Source organism: Megalopta genalis, chromosome 6 (assembly GCF_051020955.1).
Source record: "Megalopta genalis isolate 19385.01 chromosome 6, iyMegGena1_principal, whole genome shotgun sequence".
NCBI classification, from domain to species: Eukaryota; Metazoa; Arthropoda; class Insecta; order Hymenoptera; family Halictidae; genus Megalopta; species Megalopta genalis.
Window position 1 is genome coordinate 22,798,845 of NC_135018.1, and position 18,830 is coordinate 22,817,674.

Genomic DNA, 18,830 nt, shown 5'->3' on the forward strand with positions numbered 1-18,830 from the left:
TCAAATGAGTTACCTTTGTAGGGTGCAGATATGTAATTGTCACAGGAGTCTACTTGCTCATAATCTTTCATTATTTTGTGTATCATTTTATTAAACTCTGTCCTATATCCAAGGTTCTATAGCATATACAAAATTATTTACATACATCTGTTAGGCACACATTTCTGCTAGATAGACATCGTTGGCTTACCTTTCTGACATATATGCAACTGGGAGATTCAATGAAAAGAATCTCAACATTCGTATAAATTTCCATCAGCAGTTCTTCTTTGAAATAGTTTTTTACAGAATAAGGATTCATTCTCTATAAATAGAAAATTCAATTCTATATTATACACTGCAAAATTAGAAACAAGATGACCGCAAGAAAGTCGCATATTTACCATAAGTTTATTAGATGAGACGCATGTCGCGAGCTTCATAAACGTTAGTGAATCTTTTACGTTTATTAAGCCGGCATCTTTAGAAGACACAACACAGATGTCAACGTAATACGTATCTCCAATTACCGATGATACAGACATTGACACCATCGTGTTTCTGTTATAATAAAACTTTTGTTAAAATAGAACAAAATTCACAAAAACTCTGAACTGAAAGGTTCCTAAAATCATTAGTACATTTTTTCCTTGACTGAGTTAGTTAGTTAATTAATTTTTCACTCTTTGATTGAGTTTTGAATGGAAAGTGTACCATCAACTTTATAGTAACATAAAATACACCATGAGAATTTTACACGACCAATCTTGTTCTTCATTTCCATCGGATAAGACAGTCCCAAAAATTGTAAGTAAACTTTTAGGGGGTTGCTACGAAGGACAGGTCTCGACCTTTTTTATGGTGTATTCAGTTGGAGACAAAATGTTTTACTGGTTTTAGAAGCATCTCACTTTGCAGCTTTTTTGAGAAGAAAGTATTTTCAATTTCAAGTTACAAATTTGTAGTATCTGCTGAACAGTATTATTACTTACGTGCATACGAGTTTCTTGAAGGTTTGGATAGCAGTAGCATTCCATTGATTACCGTTCGGAACGATTTTGCATAATGCACACCTAAGGGCCAGTATAGGTATCCTTGCTAAATGTGTGTCTATGTTCCTCATTCTTGCCAATGACACATTTTGCTCTTCTGTTCCATAATCAACAAAGTATATGGTGTATTTTTCCTCATTGTTACAATCTGTTTTTTTATCGATAACACGTCCACGTAACCAAGCTCGCTCTTTGGCAGATTGTACAATGTACATGGTATCTGCAAAAGAATATTAACAATTTACAATAATATCTATCGTGATATACATAGATATGGTGCGATTAAGTTTTCATTCTGATGATTCCAAATATACAATAAAATGTAATTAATTATTATCGTCTGAATGTTCAAAGTTTAAAATTATATAAATAACATACTAAATTACTGATTACTGATACTAAGATACTAATCCTAAATAAATCATTCAAATGTTCCCATTACCGATGATGTTTTGTTTTAATAAAAATCAGCGAATTCCATTTTTTTCCATATTATAACATCTACATTAGTTTTATAAAAACAAAGTATATCTTATTAATTGTATTAAAATGGATATTGATTCATTCATCATACGTTTGTACAGTTTTATTTATAAATAATATAATAAATGGGAAGTTTTCATACTTATTTTGACGTCAATTGGTATGACTCCAGAGTTGTTAGCTACTTTCATTAAATCTTGAGCAAGTTGCGTTATTTTATTTTGATTCTGCATCAGTTGAACATAAAAACAGAATGGGTCGACGACGTGAGTGACACGGATCATCTCAGAACACCCTGAAAATAAAAAAAACCTGCATGGTGATTTGTGCTAAGACATCATAAAGTTATTCTGTCACTGTTTTTAAGTAACATTAAGTCTTAACTAAGGATAATGTTAATTATGATACAGTTTTGCAGTTCTAACAGACATTTGTATTTGTATAAAGCAATTTATTTTATACAAATGAGACTTTAATAAACATTGAACGCCTTTCTGAATCATTTTGAAAGAACAGAAAATTACCGGAAGTTTGTTTTGCTTTTATGATGGGTAATAAATAATCAAAAATTCTATTTACATAGAAAGAAATGCTTTCAGAATTTATTAAACACTTTTATTTATTTCGGTGAATATTATAAGCCACTTAAAAATAAAATATAATAAAATTAACTGTACATATTCAAATTCGTAACATATTTTTCATTTCTTTTGTAAATTGAAATAATCAGTGAGATATTATTTGCTATAATATCCGATTTCATTTACAAGCGATGGTCAAAATCAATTTTAGTGGGTAAAACAAAGAACTGGTTCTAGGTTTGTTTCGGAACTTATAATTGTGAATAATTGTGAAATCGATATGGAAACCGAAGCAGAAATCGGAACCGAAAATATAATGGTTATTAAAAATTTAAATATCTAATCTTGTTACACAATTAGATACTTAAAGTAAATGTTTTTCTTTTTTTATAAATGTTCAATTTATATCTAAAATGTATAAATGTAAAATCTGTAATCTATATATCTACGTCACGGTACTATGTGTGAGTTTTAAGTGCTGCTGATAGATGGCGCTACTAGTCTCTTTTTAGAATTTTGGTAAGCTTTGTTTTTTAATACTGTTATGAAAAAAAATACGTTCATTGTTTCAATAATGATTATAGTTATAACTAGACTATGGATCTTTATACAAAGTACAATTTTTTAAGTTTATTTGACAAATATCAGATTCAGAAGAAATTTTTTTCCGTCGATTGAAAAATACTTTGTGATCAATATAAAATTCTAATACTGTCAACTTTTGTTAGTATACTCATTTTTATATAATTTATAAATATATAAAATACAGTCTACTTATAACACTTGATTAAATTCAAAGTATTTTCGTATAATATAATATCATATTATGTATATATACAGAGCATTGTTGCAGGAAAGTTATAAATTCCATTTACAATGTTAAATGTTTCCTTTAATATTAATAAAGGAGCTTCACAATTTTCTTTTAATAATTTCGGAAAGGACTCATTTATTAGTTTTACGATTGAAATTAGTTTTTGATAAAATTTTAATATAGAATATTGAACTTTTTAAATGCCCATTGAATTTTATTAAAATTAAAACATGATCTCATGTTAGAAAGAACTTATTACCTTTTCATTGATAATGACGAGTTGCAACGAACAAAGCATTAAAAAAACTCGCGCGCGGTTAGAGAGTTAAGTCAGAAATATACCTGTAAATAATATTCATCTAAAATATATTAAATAGTTAAATTCTTAAGTTCCTAATTGAGAATAGTATTTCCAAGTAGTTTGTATTCCTACAGTGAGATTGTGTATCGATTGTTCACAGTTCAATAATTGGTTACGATGCATAAAAAGTTATTTAATTATTAGTCGAATGTATATCTAATACATGATATACCAATTCTCATTCTGTAGAAAGGAACCAGTGACTGTAATAATTATACATATAGTGTGTTTTGCACATACCGATTTCCGGGTAATCATCTGACTTTCGTGTAGGAAGAGATACAACAGATGAGACTGGTTTAATTTCTGAAAATGTTCTGTCCCTCTGAAACTCTGCAAAAATAAAGATCAGCGAAAATTAATGCATAGTACGCATTTGCAAATTGATTAGGAAGTTTTCTGTGGCTCCGATACACGGACATTCGGTCGAGCTTGTAATCGCTGGTAAGAAAATTAATTTTACTTGGAATGTTGATCTCCTCCGTAAGCGGTTCCATTTCGTAATCGTCTGGTAACAATTCCGTTCGTTGCAAACTGAAACTTGAGATCGTTGGTATGCGTATGGTACAGTGTTTCTGCAAGGTATCGACAATGTTTTCGTCGACGTCGAATCTGAAAGCAGTTTTTATGCTCCGTAGTAAAATTTCATAATATATAACAAATATATTCTCTAGCAGAAAAATGATAGATTCTAGTTATAATTTCAACTATATAATTCATGCGACACATATACGACGAATATATGAACGGCTCGGAAGACCAATAGTGTAACCCCATTGACCTCCAAATTCATATAAATGAGAATTTTGCAAATTAGCTGTAAAAAGATAATAACGACATTAATAATGCGAAGCACAATTCTTATTATAAGATGACATACAAACGTATTTAACCAGAAGAGAAACAAACGAAAAATTTTAACATTTCTTTGTAGAAAAAACAAATCCCCCCTGAACAATTTCGTTCAGTCGTTTCATGGTCAATGGAAATGTTGCTATCTCTTGTTTATTTCTGACGAAATCGACTATATTGATTTATCGACTGAAAGATTCTATGATAAAGATATGTTTGCACTGCGTAACTAATTTTCAAAGAAAAGTGGGTCGAAGTTACGTTTAACTAATTTTAATTGCAGAATGAATTCGTTGAATTATTTCTTTCGTTGAATTTATATGGAACATAATTAATGCACATCAGCACAATTTGATTCGTGTTATAAGAAGCGAATTTTCTTATGACACGTTTTCCTATATCCGTACAACGAGTAACACATTACCACGTTATACGGGTGTCTACTTTACATATGTATAGTGGCCAGGGTTATAAAGTATACGGTACCGATAAAGAGTAACCTATGCGCGAAGTTCTACGCGCATTCTCAATCGTAATTCCTTTTAATCCACCTTCCGACCAATAAAATTCCGAATGGAATAATAAGACAGCAGTCGGGCTCCACCTGCATCGTAAGTGAAATTTTGGAAGTCGATCTCGAAACATAGATGGAAGGTAAATGAAGCTATAACCAGATATGAATTGAATGTAAGTGAAATTCTGTCAGAAATGAAGCAACGGTTCAAGATGGGAATGCGAGACTGAGACATAGTAGGTTACAAACTAATTCGTCGTTTCCTTGCGAATTTGTTATTTGTTTAATATTGTTCTATTAAATATGAATATTATTCATTTCTTCTAAATCGAAACAAAATTTCACTCTTCTGTTATGAAAACCACGAAATAAAAGTAAAATGATGCGTACAAGAAACGAAAATTGTCTCGTTTTATCAGAGAATTAATTAACGCCGAATTCATTATACCCCTAAATCATAGTGCAAGGATTTAAGGTATTTAAATCAAATACGATGCCTCGGATTGACAGCATAACGTTCCACTGTTCTGCGAATAATTATTTAGGTCGTGGACTATTTCGAACGAAATTGTTTCATTAATAAATTAAAGTGGTTCGAAAGACACCGCAGATTAGAACACGATCTATCCACCATCGAAGAGAATATTATTTCTGCAAAGCCACTGAAACACGACGCTCGTGTTCGCGGTTTAAAAAACGAGATAAAGAAGGCAAATATATTTCGAAGCAGCTGCATAACGCAACCGTAGCACATTTCACTTTAATTAATTACTCTTACACCCTTCTCCCTATCGCTCTCCCCCATCTCGCTCATTCACTTTTCGTTTGGACATCTGTAAGCTGCTTACGGATATAAACGATGAGGATTTGTCTGACTCTGTACCATCGTCGGTGCCGAGGAAAATAAATTGTTCAATACGTACTGGAGATTTTGATTTATCAAAAGCTTTAGCTTTACTGCGTTGAAAAACGCGTTCCCCGCACATTCTCGAGGCCTTTCAGATGACACTTTGTTTTTTTCTATTGATATAACGTAAGCTGATATTGATAAAAATTACAACGTACAATTAAGCAATCAATTACATTCAATACGCGTCAAAGAAAGGAAATTCTTCTAAAGAAGAAATCATATTTTTGTTACGTTAAGTTATTTTTTCTTGCATTAGTTATTTTTCCTTCCATTAAAAGGTTAAGCCATTCTGAAGGGTTGAAAAAATCGTTGCTATTTTAATTTTTATTTGATAGCTTGTAGTTTGAATATTCTATAAATCTTGATTGAAATTCTCGTTACTTTGTGGTTTTTCAGTCGAGAACTTTAAAACTCGTTTTGTGTCGACATGAGATTTTCAAAACTGGGAGCACAAATATCTTCTATAATATCTATTAGATTGACTTCGTATTTTCACGCAAGTCCCTCTGTACATAATCTAGTGAATTATATATAATTTTTGTAAAATATTTAAAGTTTCGTTTATTGCAGATAATTACGAAAACAACAGTGAAAGAAATTGTTACCTCATTTCTGCATCTGACGACTCCGAACTTTCTAGCAAATGACAAGGAATATCAATTACTTTTTTCAATTTTGTTAATACACGCTGAATATCTATTTTGTCCAAGTTTTCTTCAACGGGCACGATTACCTATAAAAGTAGAGTTTCAATGACTATAATTAAACAATAATTAGCAGAGCTATGTCTTTTATACTCTAATACTAAGGGGTCTGTATTTAAACTAATTGGTGTACAGTTTTATGTCAATTTTCCAGATTTAGTTATTAATGTTGTCTATCCAAAAGAATATATGTAAATGTTTCATTTTTCTTAAAGGGAGATACAGTGGCTATATGTTAAATCAATGTATTTCCCTAAAAACTTATAATTTCTAAGAGCAAAAACTAACGATAACGTTTTTCTTTCTTTTTTACATATTTTGATTATTTGAAATACATCTAATCGTAATAAATCTACATTATACATTTCTTTTTTATATTTGTTATCAGATAAACGTGTTTTTTCAGAGATTCGATATAATTTTAAGTTGCCGGATGGGTGATAACGTTATGTTTACGTTTCAATTTAAACCTTTGAAAATCGAAGCACGAAAATGAGCCGTCAAGGGAAGACTTTCTCGTGTCGCGTCAGCTCATTTCAATGACTGTTGGCTGTTCATAATAATTTCATTATGAAAATTTCTACCTCCCTTGTCATGTACACCCACTGTAGCTCACAGGGGAAGATTTTAAGTTTGGAACGTTTTATGACACGCAGGAAATTGGCGGTGTCACCTAATTTCGTTTGAATTACCTTCAACATTTCAATTCTACTTGTGAAATATTTTAACATCTAAAAACGATTACGTAATTCGTATTAAAATCTTTACTTGAACTTGTCTCAGTCTAATAAGATGAAAACATTTATTAAGATCAACGTTACTTCGCAATTATGAACTTACATCCCGTTCAGAATTTCATTCGTAAATAAATATTTTACTTGGGAATTACATAAAATTAAAGACTCCTAAAAATAATGTATCGTTATTATTAAATTATATATTATTGTTCGCAAATGTAATATAATAATAATTAAATGTTAAAAAGCACCTTGAACTAAAGGAAACTACTACAAATTCTTTTGTCCGCATTCTTTCGAAGAATACGAGCTTACTTCTCGTACATATTCAAACCGAAAAGTAGACATGCACACGTGATATAAATAACATAAACAATGAAGAATCTAAACTCATTACTGAAGTTATTCAATATAATAGCTGTTCATACTTAACCAAATAATCAACGAGGTGACTGACTAATTCTAATCACTTCGGTACTCACAAAAATATAATCAGAGCAAATAACATTTACGTAACGATTATTCTGTTACAGTCAACGTAAAGTAAGTTTATAGATTATATCGGTACGAATAGTATGACTAAATATAATGAAAGAATTATTGTTGTAAATATGTTTTCTATCAAAGATTTATTAAGAACAAAGAAGCTCCAATGGTCGTAGCTATATGAACAAAAATTTCCACGGGAAGAGAATAAATAGCAATCGAATTAGAATAGAATACGTTATTGTACTTACGTGCAGCACGTTTCGTAAATGGTCCTCGTGTTCCTTCAGCTGCAAGGAGATCTCTTCGATATTTTTGTGCAAATTGTTATACTGTTGGTGCACCGAGTCGATTATATTTTTCTCCATATTTTGAAGCACACCGTGCAGATAACAGAAATGCTGTGTAATAATCGTTTCCATGTTCTTTGCATCTTGAATCTTTTTTGAAGTTATGTCTGATGCTTTCAATTTCTGAAACACGATTGAAGAATCGTCAATACAAACCAATTAATTGTACATTATGATTTTTAGTATATTGCTAAAAAGTCATAAAACCTAAGGGCAATGGAGAAAATCATTATCAGAAAATTGATAAAAATCACCTATTGGTGGTAGAAACGCAAAGACGATATTAGGATTGGTTGGTCAGTGTCAAAGGATCAAAATATAAAAAATAATCAAATTATTCAATGAACAACTAAAATCACAATGAATATTCATATCGTACATACATTGTATGATGTATACACGCTCTTCAAATAGAAATAAAGTATGGAAATTATTATGTGAACAAATATGTAGCAGACGTAATTAAATTTGGATAAGAAAATAAAAATTTTAATAAAGTTTCATACAGTTTTTGTCTTTCTCTATTTTTGTTTAATTCGTAAATCACTAGAAAATTTGAATTCGCTAGCCCTACTGGTTAGATCCACTTGCATAATTCCCAATTGTCTAAGTTTTCACTGGTTGAGAAACGCGACTAAGTTGACAGATTGAATATCAATTAGAATATTACAAGATCAAATCCGATTAATGGTAATATATATGAAAAGCTTGCGCGATGTAGCGATTTTTCAAGTTTTATTTAAATTGTCAGAATACTCGTTCCGTATCGAATCTTCTTTGATATCAGGATGGACTTCAGGAGTTTGACATTTTATTGAATTCTTTAGCTCGTTCATGGTCCGATGATCATGGTATCGTTAAATCGAGGGTTCACCGAATTCCGTGTACCGGCATATCGGAGATATTTGCTAGTCAGACCGAATTTGTTAACATACCGACCAGCAGCCATCATGTTAAGACTTCAAATGCGTCTGACTTTATCGTTCAATTCTGAAACGATTTCAAATCTTTACAAACTTTATTCTATTTTACTGAATTTCAAACGTTTCCTTTATTCAACTTTTGTTAAGCAAATTTTCAATAATAGATAAATTTCAAATAAATTACAATAATGCTAAGACGTTGAACGATAACATATCAACAGACTGTGGATCTTTATGCAAAATAAAAATGTTCCGCATCAATTGCAAGATATTTCATTTTAGCGTCTTGCGTTGGAACATCGCAATTGTTCAAAACAATTACGAAATAAATAGCGAGAAAATACATTTTTTGAAGTGACATTAATTTTCGTAGATACCCTCGTGTTTCTACTGTAAGCATCCAAAAGCTCATTTTCATCGGTTTCGTAGTTTAATAGCTACGATTCAATGAAAACAGCTTAACACGATTTAACAGTTTCGAAAGTTTCGAAAAATTGGCTCATATTCAAATTTCACCAAACTCTGAAATAGAACTCCAGCAGATCTGAACTTATCGATCGTCTAAGCGGTGCCAGATGCGTCGTCGTGGTCACCGTGAACCAGAAGGTCGATCGGCAGCGGCTTTCCAATGGAGAGATGATTCCCCGCGAAGGGAGAGACTGATTCCGTGAAGGGAGAGCGGCTAAGTTCGGGAATGGCAGGGAGCAAATGAACAGAGGTGGGCTGAAGCCGATGCTTGACATCGTCGTGCGGACCAACGACCGAACAAACGCGCCTTTCCTCAGTCTTTCACGTCCCGAGGACCGGTTACCATCGCCGCAGTTACCGTGTGTTCTGTTCATTCCGCTCGCAACGCAAGCGATATCGCTCCGTAACGTCACGCGGCCGAGGATGAAGTTCGTTCTTCAGGATTCGGGAAGACAGCTCTAGTCTTCCCCGATCTTAGGCTATCAGGACAAGTTCGCGGAGGAACCTCTGGACAAAGGGTACAGGGGACGAAGAGGAACATGCGGTTCCTCGATTCTCTCTGCCTGCTGGTCTGCCTCACGTTTCTGTTAATCGTCGGTGAGTTCCCTTCGTACACCGTCGATGATCTTTTAGATACTCCCTAACTTTTCAACCCTCTGGATGGCATTGTTCCGAGCGAATCTTCGGTATTGTCTTTCGTAGATGGATAGAGCAGAGTCTTTAATTTTCCAAGAGATTTTGTAGCTTGCTGCGACGATCGGTGGATCTGTGGCGAGTCTATTACTCGCTAGTGGCTCCTGCGGTTGTTCATTTGTGCGATAATTGACGTCCCAGTTGTTGGTGTTATACACGTTTGATCGGATCAAATTGTGCGTATAGAATTGGAAATTAGAGTCGACGTGTTCAGGAAAAACGTGTTTTGGTCGAAGTTTGGTAGAATGATTTAAACGTATACTCCAACAGCTTGGAATTTACAAATGTGGGTTTATTAGCCTAATGTCACTGGCCTTTGCGTGACAACAATTTTCGTTACGGAGTTGGTCTGTTGCCCGTTTTCGTTGTCCACTGGCTTCGAAGTATGAAACGAAAACCCGTGGAATCGTCGCGACATAAAATTTGTGGTGTACTTCGCGTAATTGCGAGCTGATCGAGGATGTCAAGATTATGCGGAGAATTGTTACGAATATATGGAAGCATTCGGCTGCTGAAGGAAAGTGCTTCAAGTGTGCAATCCGAAAAGTTAGAGAATAATTAAGAAACCTGTTGATTTTTTGTTTCTTACGAATTATTTTCCGTGTGTTCATTGAAAACAGTGATTTGTGTATTGTCATGTCGGTGATACGTGGCGCTATCGGTCATCTGTGATTGTCGCTTTGGTTTCACTGGTGCTATGATTCATAGTTAGTAAGTGTGTTCCTTGAACATTGAAGGGAATGAATGTTTCGAACGTGCACGTACAGTGGATGAAGATGAATTTGTTAGAGAAATGAAGCGAGCTCATGTTCGTATGAATATTATCTTTTCATAGACAGTCAATATTTTAGAAATAAATATAATATTATAGGAAGGAAATGGCATAGAATTCGAAGTAGGAAGTTGCATTAAATTTTTATTTCAGTTCTCCGACCGATAGATTAATCTTGCTTCGAGAGAAGATTTTTCAAATAAGCTTGTCAAAATTGGAAAGATTATTTATATCAATTTCGAAGCAGATTGTGTTACGAAGTTTTTAAGTTACACTTTAACGAGTATGTGCAATGTAATGAAATTGATAGGTTTCATTAATATTAAGATTATATTAATTCAATAATAAAATATTTCACTGAATGAACATATTTTTACTTCTATTGGCTGAAATTCACAGTGCTACTGAAAAGTGTAAGTACACGATCATAATTACAATTACCCAAAACTAGAGAGAGTTAGACTGTATCAATAATCAAATTAAATATATCGCCGATAACAATACAAACAGTTATAAATGAAAAGTTATAAGTTCTACCGTATACCACATTTATAAATATAATAAATAATAATTATAAATAATTAAAGAATTAAATTGTTAAATGCACTGCTACCGATGTACGCATACAGGAGAATTTAATGATAAAGCATTGTTTATAAATTACGACTGTCCGCATAATTTCGAACGGCGGCATATTTTCGGTTCGCGAAAAAACAGCAAAACGGAGTTTTCAAGTAACAAAACCGCGCGATTAAATCGACGCACGATCAACGAGGTAGAAAATGCGAACGGACACGCGACGATTTCGTTGGATAAGATTTTATTCGCCTCGGCGCTGAATGGACTGAAATTGCGCGTCCCGGAGTTGCGCTTCGAGAAAGGAAAGTACCGCGAAATATTAGTGATGCAAGCCATTGTCTCTCGGGGCCCGGCATTCTGATTACCTTTTCCTTCGCGAGTCAAGAGTACATAGACCTATTTTCAGAACGGACGATATATAACAAATTCTCACGAGCGCAGCGCAGACCTAATATGGACACCTAATACCGTACTTTCTCTGCCGAACCCCGGCGCTCCGAGCTGGTGAGACCTCAATTAATTCCACGATAACAATTATTACGATCGCGTTACCGTTGCGCAGACAGGTAAACCGCGCGAAATCAGTTATTCCGACCCTTCCCATCGTTCCCTTTGTAACGTGAAGCGAGAATTTGAATAAACCATGTCCGATGTACAACGGGCTTCCGCTAAATGCTTGCTGGATCAAAAATTCCTAGACATATTAAGTTAGCATTCTCTTCTCTGTTAAGCTGTTGTCCCATTTCAAACAGTAACATTAAATGATCGTTTGTATACCAAACAGGGCTTGAATTTAACTATAAACTTTCGTAGATATAAGTTACTTGGTAAACTTACAACTTCCGAATTATTCCTTTTTGTGTTAACTTTTACGTTCACACGTTAATTCTGTTATAAAAGTTCAATTTCAACAGTGTCAATTTGATCATTTTTGTATTTGATCGATAGAAATTCTGAAAGAATTCTTAACAGGTATTTGACGGTAAAATATAAAAGATTATGGTATTTTTCAATTTACTTAACATTATTTAACACATTTCCCATTTGCGAGAAAGTACGAATTTTCTGTTTATGCATAAATATATGGAATAGAAATTCCAGTCAGTGGATTTGTAACTGTTTCCATAGAACAGAAAACTTAATAGTCAACAAATAACTGTTAATTCTAATATTCTAGTGTCAAGTTCACATCACATTTGTACCAAGTCAAGTGAGAAGATCGATACTGATTTTAAACAGGCTCAGAGATATGTAATACAAATTGAATTTCAATGGATGAATTTTCAGAAGTATACTCCGCACGAAGGCCAGTCGAAATGTATAAACAATACATCAACGAATTATTGGATTCTCATTATGTAATTGTAGAAATTACGTTTCTTAATTGCTCACGTGCTTCATTTATGAAATCGGCATTATGAAATCGTATGTATGTAACAACCCCATAACGGCACATCGCGTTAACTGTACTCGCATTTTTATGTGCACCAATAATCTGAATTTAGTGAACAACAAAATTGTTAAACAGATTGCTAATTTTACGCGTTCGTGACAAAACTGAAAGAAGCCGATAGAACTACAAAATAACTATAGAGCCTAAGCTATTGTGAATAATTAATCAACTATTTCTAAGATTAGTTACTAAATTAGTTGACCCATAAATGACAGCATATTATTTCCCGTAAGCGTACACTAAGACCGCGGTACGCTTCGAACATCTTCTGGTAAAATTTTTACTCCAGAATTGCCTTCGAAAGCTTCTAGATTTATGGTTCTATCTTTCTTTATCCAAACATCTTCATTTACCGATTGTTCGGATTTGTTCGTCGATTGTTTGGATTTGTTCGTCGATTGTTCGTCTCAGCATTGAAACACGAGGAATCTCGTGAGCGGTCGTTTAAGTGTTAACTAACAGCATGTGGACACTACGCTACTCAGCCTGTATCGCAACAAGGTCATGCACAAGTGCACACATCACGCGAACTATTCCGCAATTAGTGATTGTTGGCAGTCATCGCGCGCCGATTATTCCGCTTGCGGATGCAGATGGGTTAACTTGTCAACACCTTCTTCGTTCATTGTACAAGGCAAGAAGCGAAAGCTGTTTATAGATAAACGACTGAAACTGGCGCAAATTTCTGTTGGGAATGGGACGAAACAGTTTTGCACTCGTCCGATAGAAGCTGGCAGAACGTTGGTTGAATACTCGTTTATTCGCGTGTGTCAGTTTTCTGAAGTTAGTAAGCAACAAAATTGTACAGGCGTATCTGTGTGATGTTGATTTTTCACATTCTTCAGAAAAACGAGAATAGTACACGTTAAAACCTTGAAAGTAACCGACGACGTCCTTGTACCGGCAAAATATCTTTGTTTATGACGAAGGGACAACTTGCAAAACGCTTTCTTCATCCACGGTACAAGACAGAAACGAAGACCGTTTTTAAATAAACACCTGAAACTAGTGCAAATTCTCTCCTGGTGGAGAAGGGACGAAACAGTTTTGCACTCGTCCAATGGAAGCTAGCATAACGTCGGCAGGGTAAGAGAGCCTCGATACTTATCACCACACCGTCGCGATGGTACACGTCCTCGTCCATCCGGAACGTCTTTCACAGTGAGCCAGTCGGTGGTGCAATCTTGTTTACTCTGTTAAATCAGCCGCAGAGAATCCACTTTAACGTCTTCGCAGTGCACAGCGTTAATTATACTGCGTAAACAGTCAAAGGGAGGCCCCGAAGGAGGCGGAACGAGTGGAAGTCGCTGCTGGAAGACCTTGCCTGCTGGAGCCACACGAAAATTAAGTTCATCCTCCCCGGGAGTTGGGTCGCGTCGAACAAGGTCTCGCGAGATCGGGATCGATACCGTGGTTTACCGTCGTACTCCCCTACCGCCCTCCTCTTTCTCTATCTCTCTATCACTGTATCCTCCGTCCCCTAGACGGTTGCCAGCGGATTTAATTAGCGAGATCGATCGAAACTCACGGATGAGACTGTTAGATCTAACTTTTGAATCTCTTCGTCGCGCCCGATCCCAGCTCGTCACGATCCTATCCTCCTACTGGACTAATTCTTCTCTTCACAGTTGTTCGATCGCTACTTGATGACCGCTGATATGTTTCTTATCGAGCTGACTCATTGCCGACGAGCAGCAAACTTTTGCAGTCTTGTTTGAGGACCGGGGATCTTTATGCAAAATGATTCCAATGCCAAGAGGAAACACGTTTCTTCTCCGCTATTAATCCTTACATTATGATTTCTTCCACAACTAATCGACGCAGTCCAGTAATTACAGACGCGCCAAATTGTATTTCGATTTGCAAAGAAATAAATAATGACTTGTTGTTACAGTGCAAGGGCACAAAGAATATTGGACGAAGAAATTAATTCGTAGCCGTGACGATCAATCGATTGTAACCTTGATTTTTAATTAAAATCCTTGATATTAGTATCATAAATTTCGTCTATAGATCCTAATAAAACATGTGAAATTTGCAATTAAGTGTCAACCAATAAATAGTTAAGTAACAATATTTATACTCGGGGTCCAAATGGACCCAAGCCTCACCCCGTCCCAGTATTAAAACAGTATTCTCACTGAGTGCAACAAATATTAAAAGCAGTGCAGTTTGTTGCTCCGAAAGATCAAAATATTATTACTAGATTGCGGATTTTTATACAAAATAAACATTGTCTGCATTAATTGTGAGACACAGGGACTAGATAGACATATGTTTCTTTTTCCAATAATTTGTATGAGCCGAGCATAACGCAATAGAATTTTTGATCTCTTTAAATACATATCGTGTTTTGCATTCGATCTACACATTTTTTTCATAAATGTATAAAATAACATATTATTGTGTAGCGTGCTATCTTTTTATCCCGAGGGTGTAATGGATACGCTTGATTACTATTGTTATCAGCCGCCTAAATGACAGGACACGTCGCGGTTCCTGCCTCATTAATTCCGGTGGTGTAAACGCCGGGCTTCATCGTGGAAACGCGTGTCGTTCGCTTTGTGAAACGCACCGCTGTTATTACGAGTCCATTCGCTTCACGTCTAGTGAATAGCGATGAGGCCCAGTCGATTGCTTGATGGGAATATGATCACGTAACCGAATGTTTTTCGATGACTTCGGATTACGTGAGTCTTTGTGGATGAAACGTGCACGGAGAACGCTTTTTATTTTTGGTGGCGAGCTAGAAAAATTGGAAACGCTAATAGAAAATTACGGTTCGCGCATGTACGGAGAGAATTGGGAAGTATTTTGGAGATGATCTGGTTACTGTTGACTTAGTACTTTTTAATTTCATTAAAAAGTATTTTTATTAAAAGTCACATATTTTTCAATTTTATTTCATGAAACGTTTGTACACATTTTAAAAATCGTCTAGCATTTACACCAGCGTAGCACGTGTTTCTTGAATTTATTTTCAGTGGGACTATGAAAATTATAGATAGTTCTGTAAATTACAGTTTCTAAGGAACGCAATATCTTTTTTACTGTTATGCAATCTATAATTTGTAATCACAGATAGACTCGTGCATACTTTTGTCAGTCGTATAATCTTAATAATTTTGGTCAGCTAAAAGTTCTCTTCATATTCGAGAACTTCTGACACAGATTATAGTTTTTAAATTTTGTTATGTGACACCATTTGTGCTACGTTTATTGATATGTTGATCACACTTTACATCAGGCTATCGAACAGTTACAGTAATTTATAATGATAGGAAATAGTATTAACAATTGAAGGTGAGGTTCAGATGAGAACAAATTTAAAGTGGATTAATAATAAATTAATAATAAACGGACAATTGTAGAAACGGAAAGCAACTTACGATTCGTATAATCGAATGATTTAATAGCATGCGAAGAAAATGTATGTTCAGTAGTAACGCGCATTACGAAAAACTTTAATTAACAGAATATAAATTCCAGGGAGTAAAATAAAATTTATTTATCAGACAGAATTCGATTACGTTATCACTATGTCGGGCGGAAGTGTTTTTTTCGTGTATACGACAGCATCGATCATCATTATGCGCAGCTTCAATGACTCAACGAATCTTTTTCTCATGATAAATTGTCAAAGCGATGTTTACAAAACATTAAGCGAAAAACGCGTCCCATTTTTTCGTTCTTCTCAAACAATTTCGTTAAAACGCAATCAGAAATTTCGTTCTTTAGCGATCTTGATGAGAATATTCTTCCGAACATTATCATATATTACCACAGTCGTTGATTATAGAATTTCACATTATTATATCAAAATCATGCACTTAAATTACATATCTGATTCAAGAATTTACGAGTTTATGAATAGTTATGGTTACTCCAATTCTGTCTCCTTTAAAAATAAGCATTAGGTGTCAGGTAATCCATACGAAATGAGCTATGTAAAATTTCTGACGTCTGGACCGCTTTTAGATTGATTTCTGTTAGAGGTCACGGTTTTGAACCGTGTATTAATATACACGGGATTAAGAAATTAAAAATTCGTGCTTCTAATACAAGTGTACACGAATATTTAACAAAAATGTTTTGTTAATGAAACAATTTTATTCGAAGATTACGAATAATAGATCTTACAATTATCGAGCGTCGAAGACCCAACAACAGAGCAACAGCATACAATGTAAGCAGATGGGGAATTAGGCCCGGATAATAATTTAAACTTTTACATTTTTTAATCTTCGGAAAACAAATAGTTTTCGATTATCACGGGAGACGAATGCAAAGTAATTTTGACTCATAATAATGATTGTGTTGGAAACTGGTTTCTTATTGCTGGCAAGTTAAAATGACCCTGCATTCGACGTACGAGAGTTAATATTCTATCATTAAAGTATCACAAATGAATTGAGGAGCTTTTTCCAATGAAAGTGAACCCAAACACGACATTATTCGGACCTTTTTCCATAATATTATAATTTTTTCGTAACATTACGTATCAATCAAAAATGTTCGATTGCACAGAAGTTTCTCTACTACTGGAAATATTGTTGCAAGGAATAAACGTAACACAAAATATACGTTTAATAAAAGATACTCGAGTAATAGAAATACACGTGTGTAATGTACATAGATATACAATGGGTACCTATTACACGGGTTAAAGTTCGATACCGGTAATTACACGTGCACTTAAATACACGTGAAATGTGGATCTCTAATTTCGATCTATCTATCAATCGAATGTAGATTTAACGGTTTCAGATGACAAACTCTGTGCCGTAGTTAGAAGATATTTTAGCTGATATGAAATTGATTTACAGACATTTACCGTAAGTACTAAATTATCGTACGAAAGTTTGGAATGAGTTAAATAAAACCTAAAAAGAATGAAAGTAAAGATTTATTTCTGCAAATAATATACGGCAGAATCGACTGAAACGTAACATAATATGTACATATCTTTGTCACATATTTGCCTAAAAACTGTTTTTTTTAAATTTCTAGTAAATGTTAAACGAGTCTCGTGCATTTCACTTAATTTCTCAAAATGTATCTTAACCAACTGTTTCTGGCCTCTTTTAAGAAAATGTTCTTTGCTTAAATAGCGGAGCAGTAACAGAAAACGCGGATTCTACTTGACATTCTATTTGCGAATTCGATTCCCTCGAATCTTTATTTCCTTCGTTTGAACGAAAAATGTTAAGACTCGTTCTTGAATACGACCGAATTCCAGAAATTTTCATGTTTAGAAATGCGTGACGTAGCAAATTCGAAACGCTTTCGTCTATTAATACGGCTAATCAAACTTTTTCCTGGTTACACGACAGCGGTAACCTACTTTTCTCAGTACATCGCTAATTGTGTGTGTGGTTCTACTTTTACATTATATACTTTCTATCATTTCTGTTAACTGTGCACCATTTATTTATAATTCATACCTAATTAACCGTAGTTTGCATGATTATGATGCGACTCTAATGTTCATGATCGTTCTACAGTGAGATATTTTCAGCATGTACAGTGACTCGCATTAATATTCGGACACCACACATATTGTTAGAAGAATTATTGTTCCTTTTTATTGTTTAAGATAGTATTATTGAATCAATTGTTTCTTCTCATATAATAAAGCACTTCTTAAAGTAAGTAGAAACATAAATTTTGTTTATTTATTCCACATGGTTTTTTATACAATAAGCGATAAACAAGATTGTGACAAAATTCTACGTCGCAAAAATATTCGGACAGTGAATGAATTACATTAATTTTATATAAAATGAAAATCTTTTTAATCATGTTATCATAATATTAATATTTTGTCGGTTGACCCTTTTGTTTTATTACTTCATGTAATCGTTTTGGCATGTTACAGATGATTTTATTTAAATAATCCGGCGAAATCCGTTTCCATTCGTCTAACAAACGTTGTTTTATCATTGTTATTGTCTTTGTAGGTGTTGTACAAATTTTGCGGTCCAATTGATCCCATAAATTTTCAATTGGATTCAAATCAGGCGATTGAGGAGGAGGATGCAGTACCTTTGGACAATTGTTTAATAAATATTCCTGTACAATTCTGACCTTGTGTTTAGGATCACTGTCCTGATAAAACT

At 34.1% G+C, this 18,830-nt stretch overlaps 2 protein-coding genes across 5 annotated transcripts in view; one reads left to right on the forward strand and one right to left on the reverse strand.

Moving 5' to 3' along the window:
* Nucleotides 1-18,830, reverse strand: part of qin (tudor domain-containing protein qin) — a 467,903-nt gene that overhangs the window by 5,719 nt on the left and 443,354 nt on the right. For all 4 annotated transcript variants that reach the window (XM_076523079.1, XM_076523078.1, XM_076523080.1 and 1 more), the window contains 9 exons: nt 7,725-7,946; nt 6,152-6,279; nt 3,734-3,882; nt 3,511-3,603; nt 1,657-1,809; nt 972-1,251; nt 384-540; nt 191-304; nt 14-116 (listed from right to left, as the gene is read on the reverse strand). In XM_076523079.1, the coding sequence (XP_076379194.1) occupies nt 14-116; nt 191-304; nt 384-540; nt 972-1,251; nt 1,657-1,809; nt 3,511-3,603; nt 3,734-3,882; nt 6,152-6,279; nt 7,725-7,946 (1,399 nt within the window). The remainder of the gene's footprint in view (nt 1-13; nt 117-190; nt 305-383; nt 541-971; nt 1,252-1,656; nt 1,810-3,510; nt 3,604-3,733; nt 3,883-6,151; nt 6,280-7,724; nt 7,947-18,830) is intronic.
* Nucleotides 9,377-18,830, forward strand: part of LOC143259711 (uncharacterized) — a 175,815-nt gene continuing 166,361 nt past the window's right edge. The window contains exon 1 of the mRNA XM_076523087.1: nt 9,377-9,811. Within this exon, the coding sequence (XP_076379202.1) occupies nt 9,754-9,811 (58 nt within the window). The 5' untranslated portion in view covers nt 9,377-9,753. The remainder of the gene's footprint in view (nt 9,812-18,830) is intronic.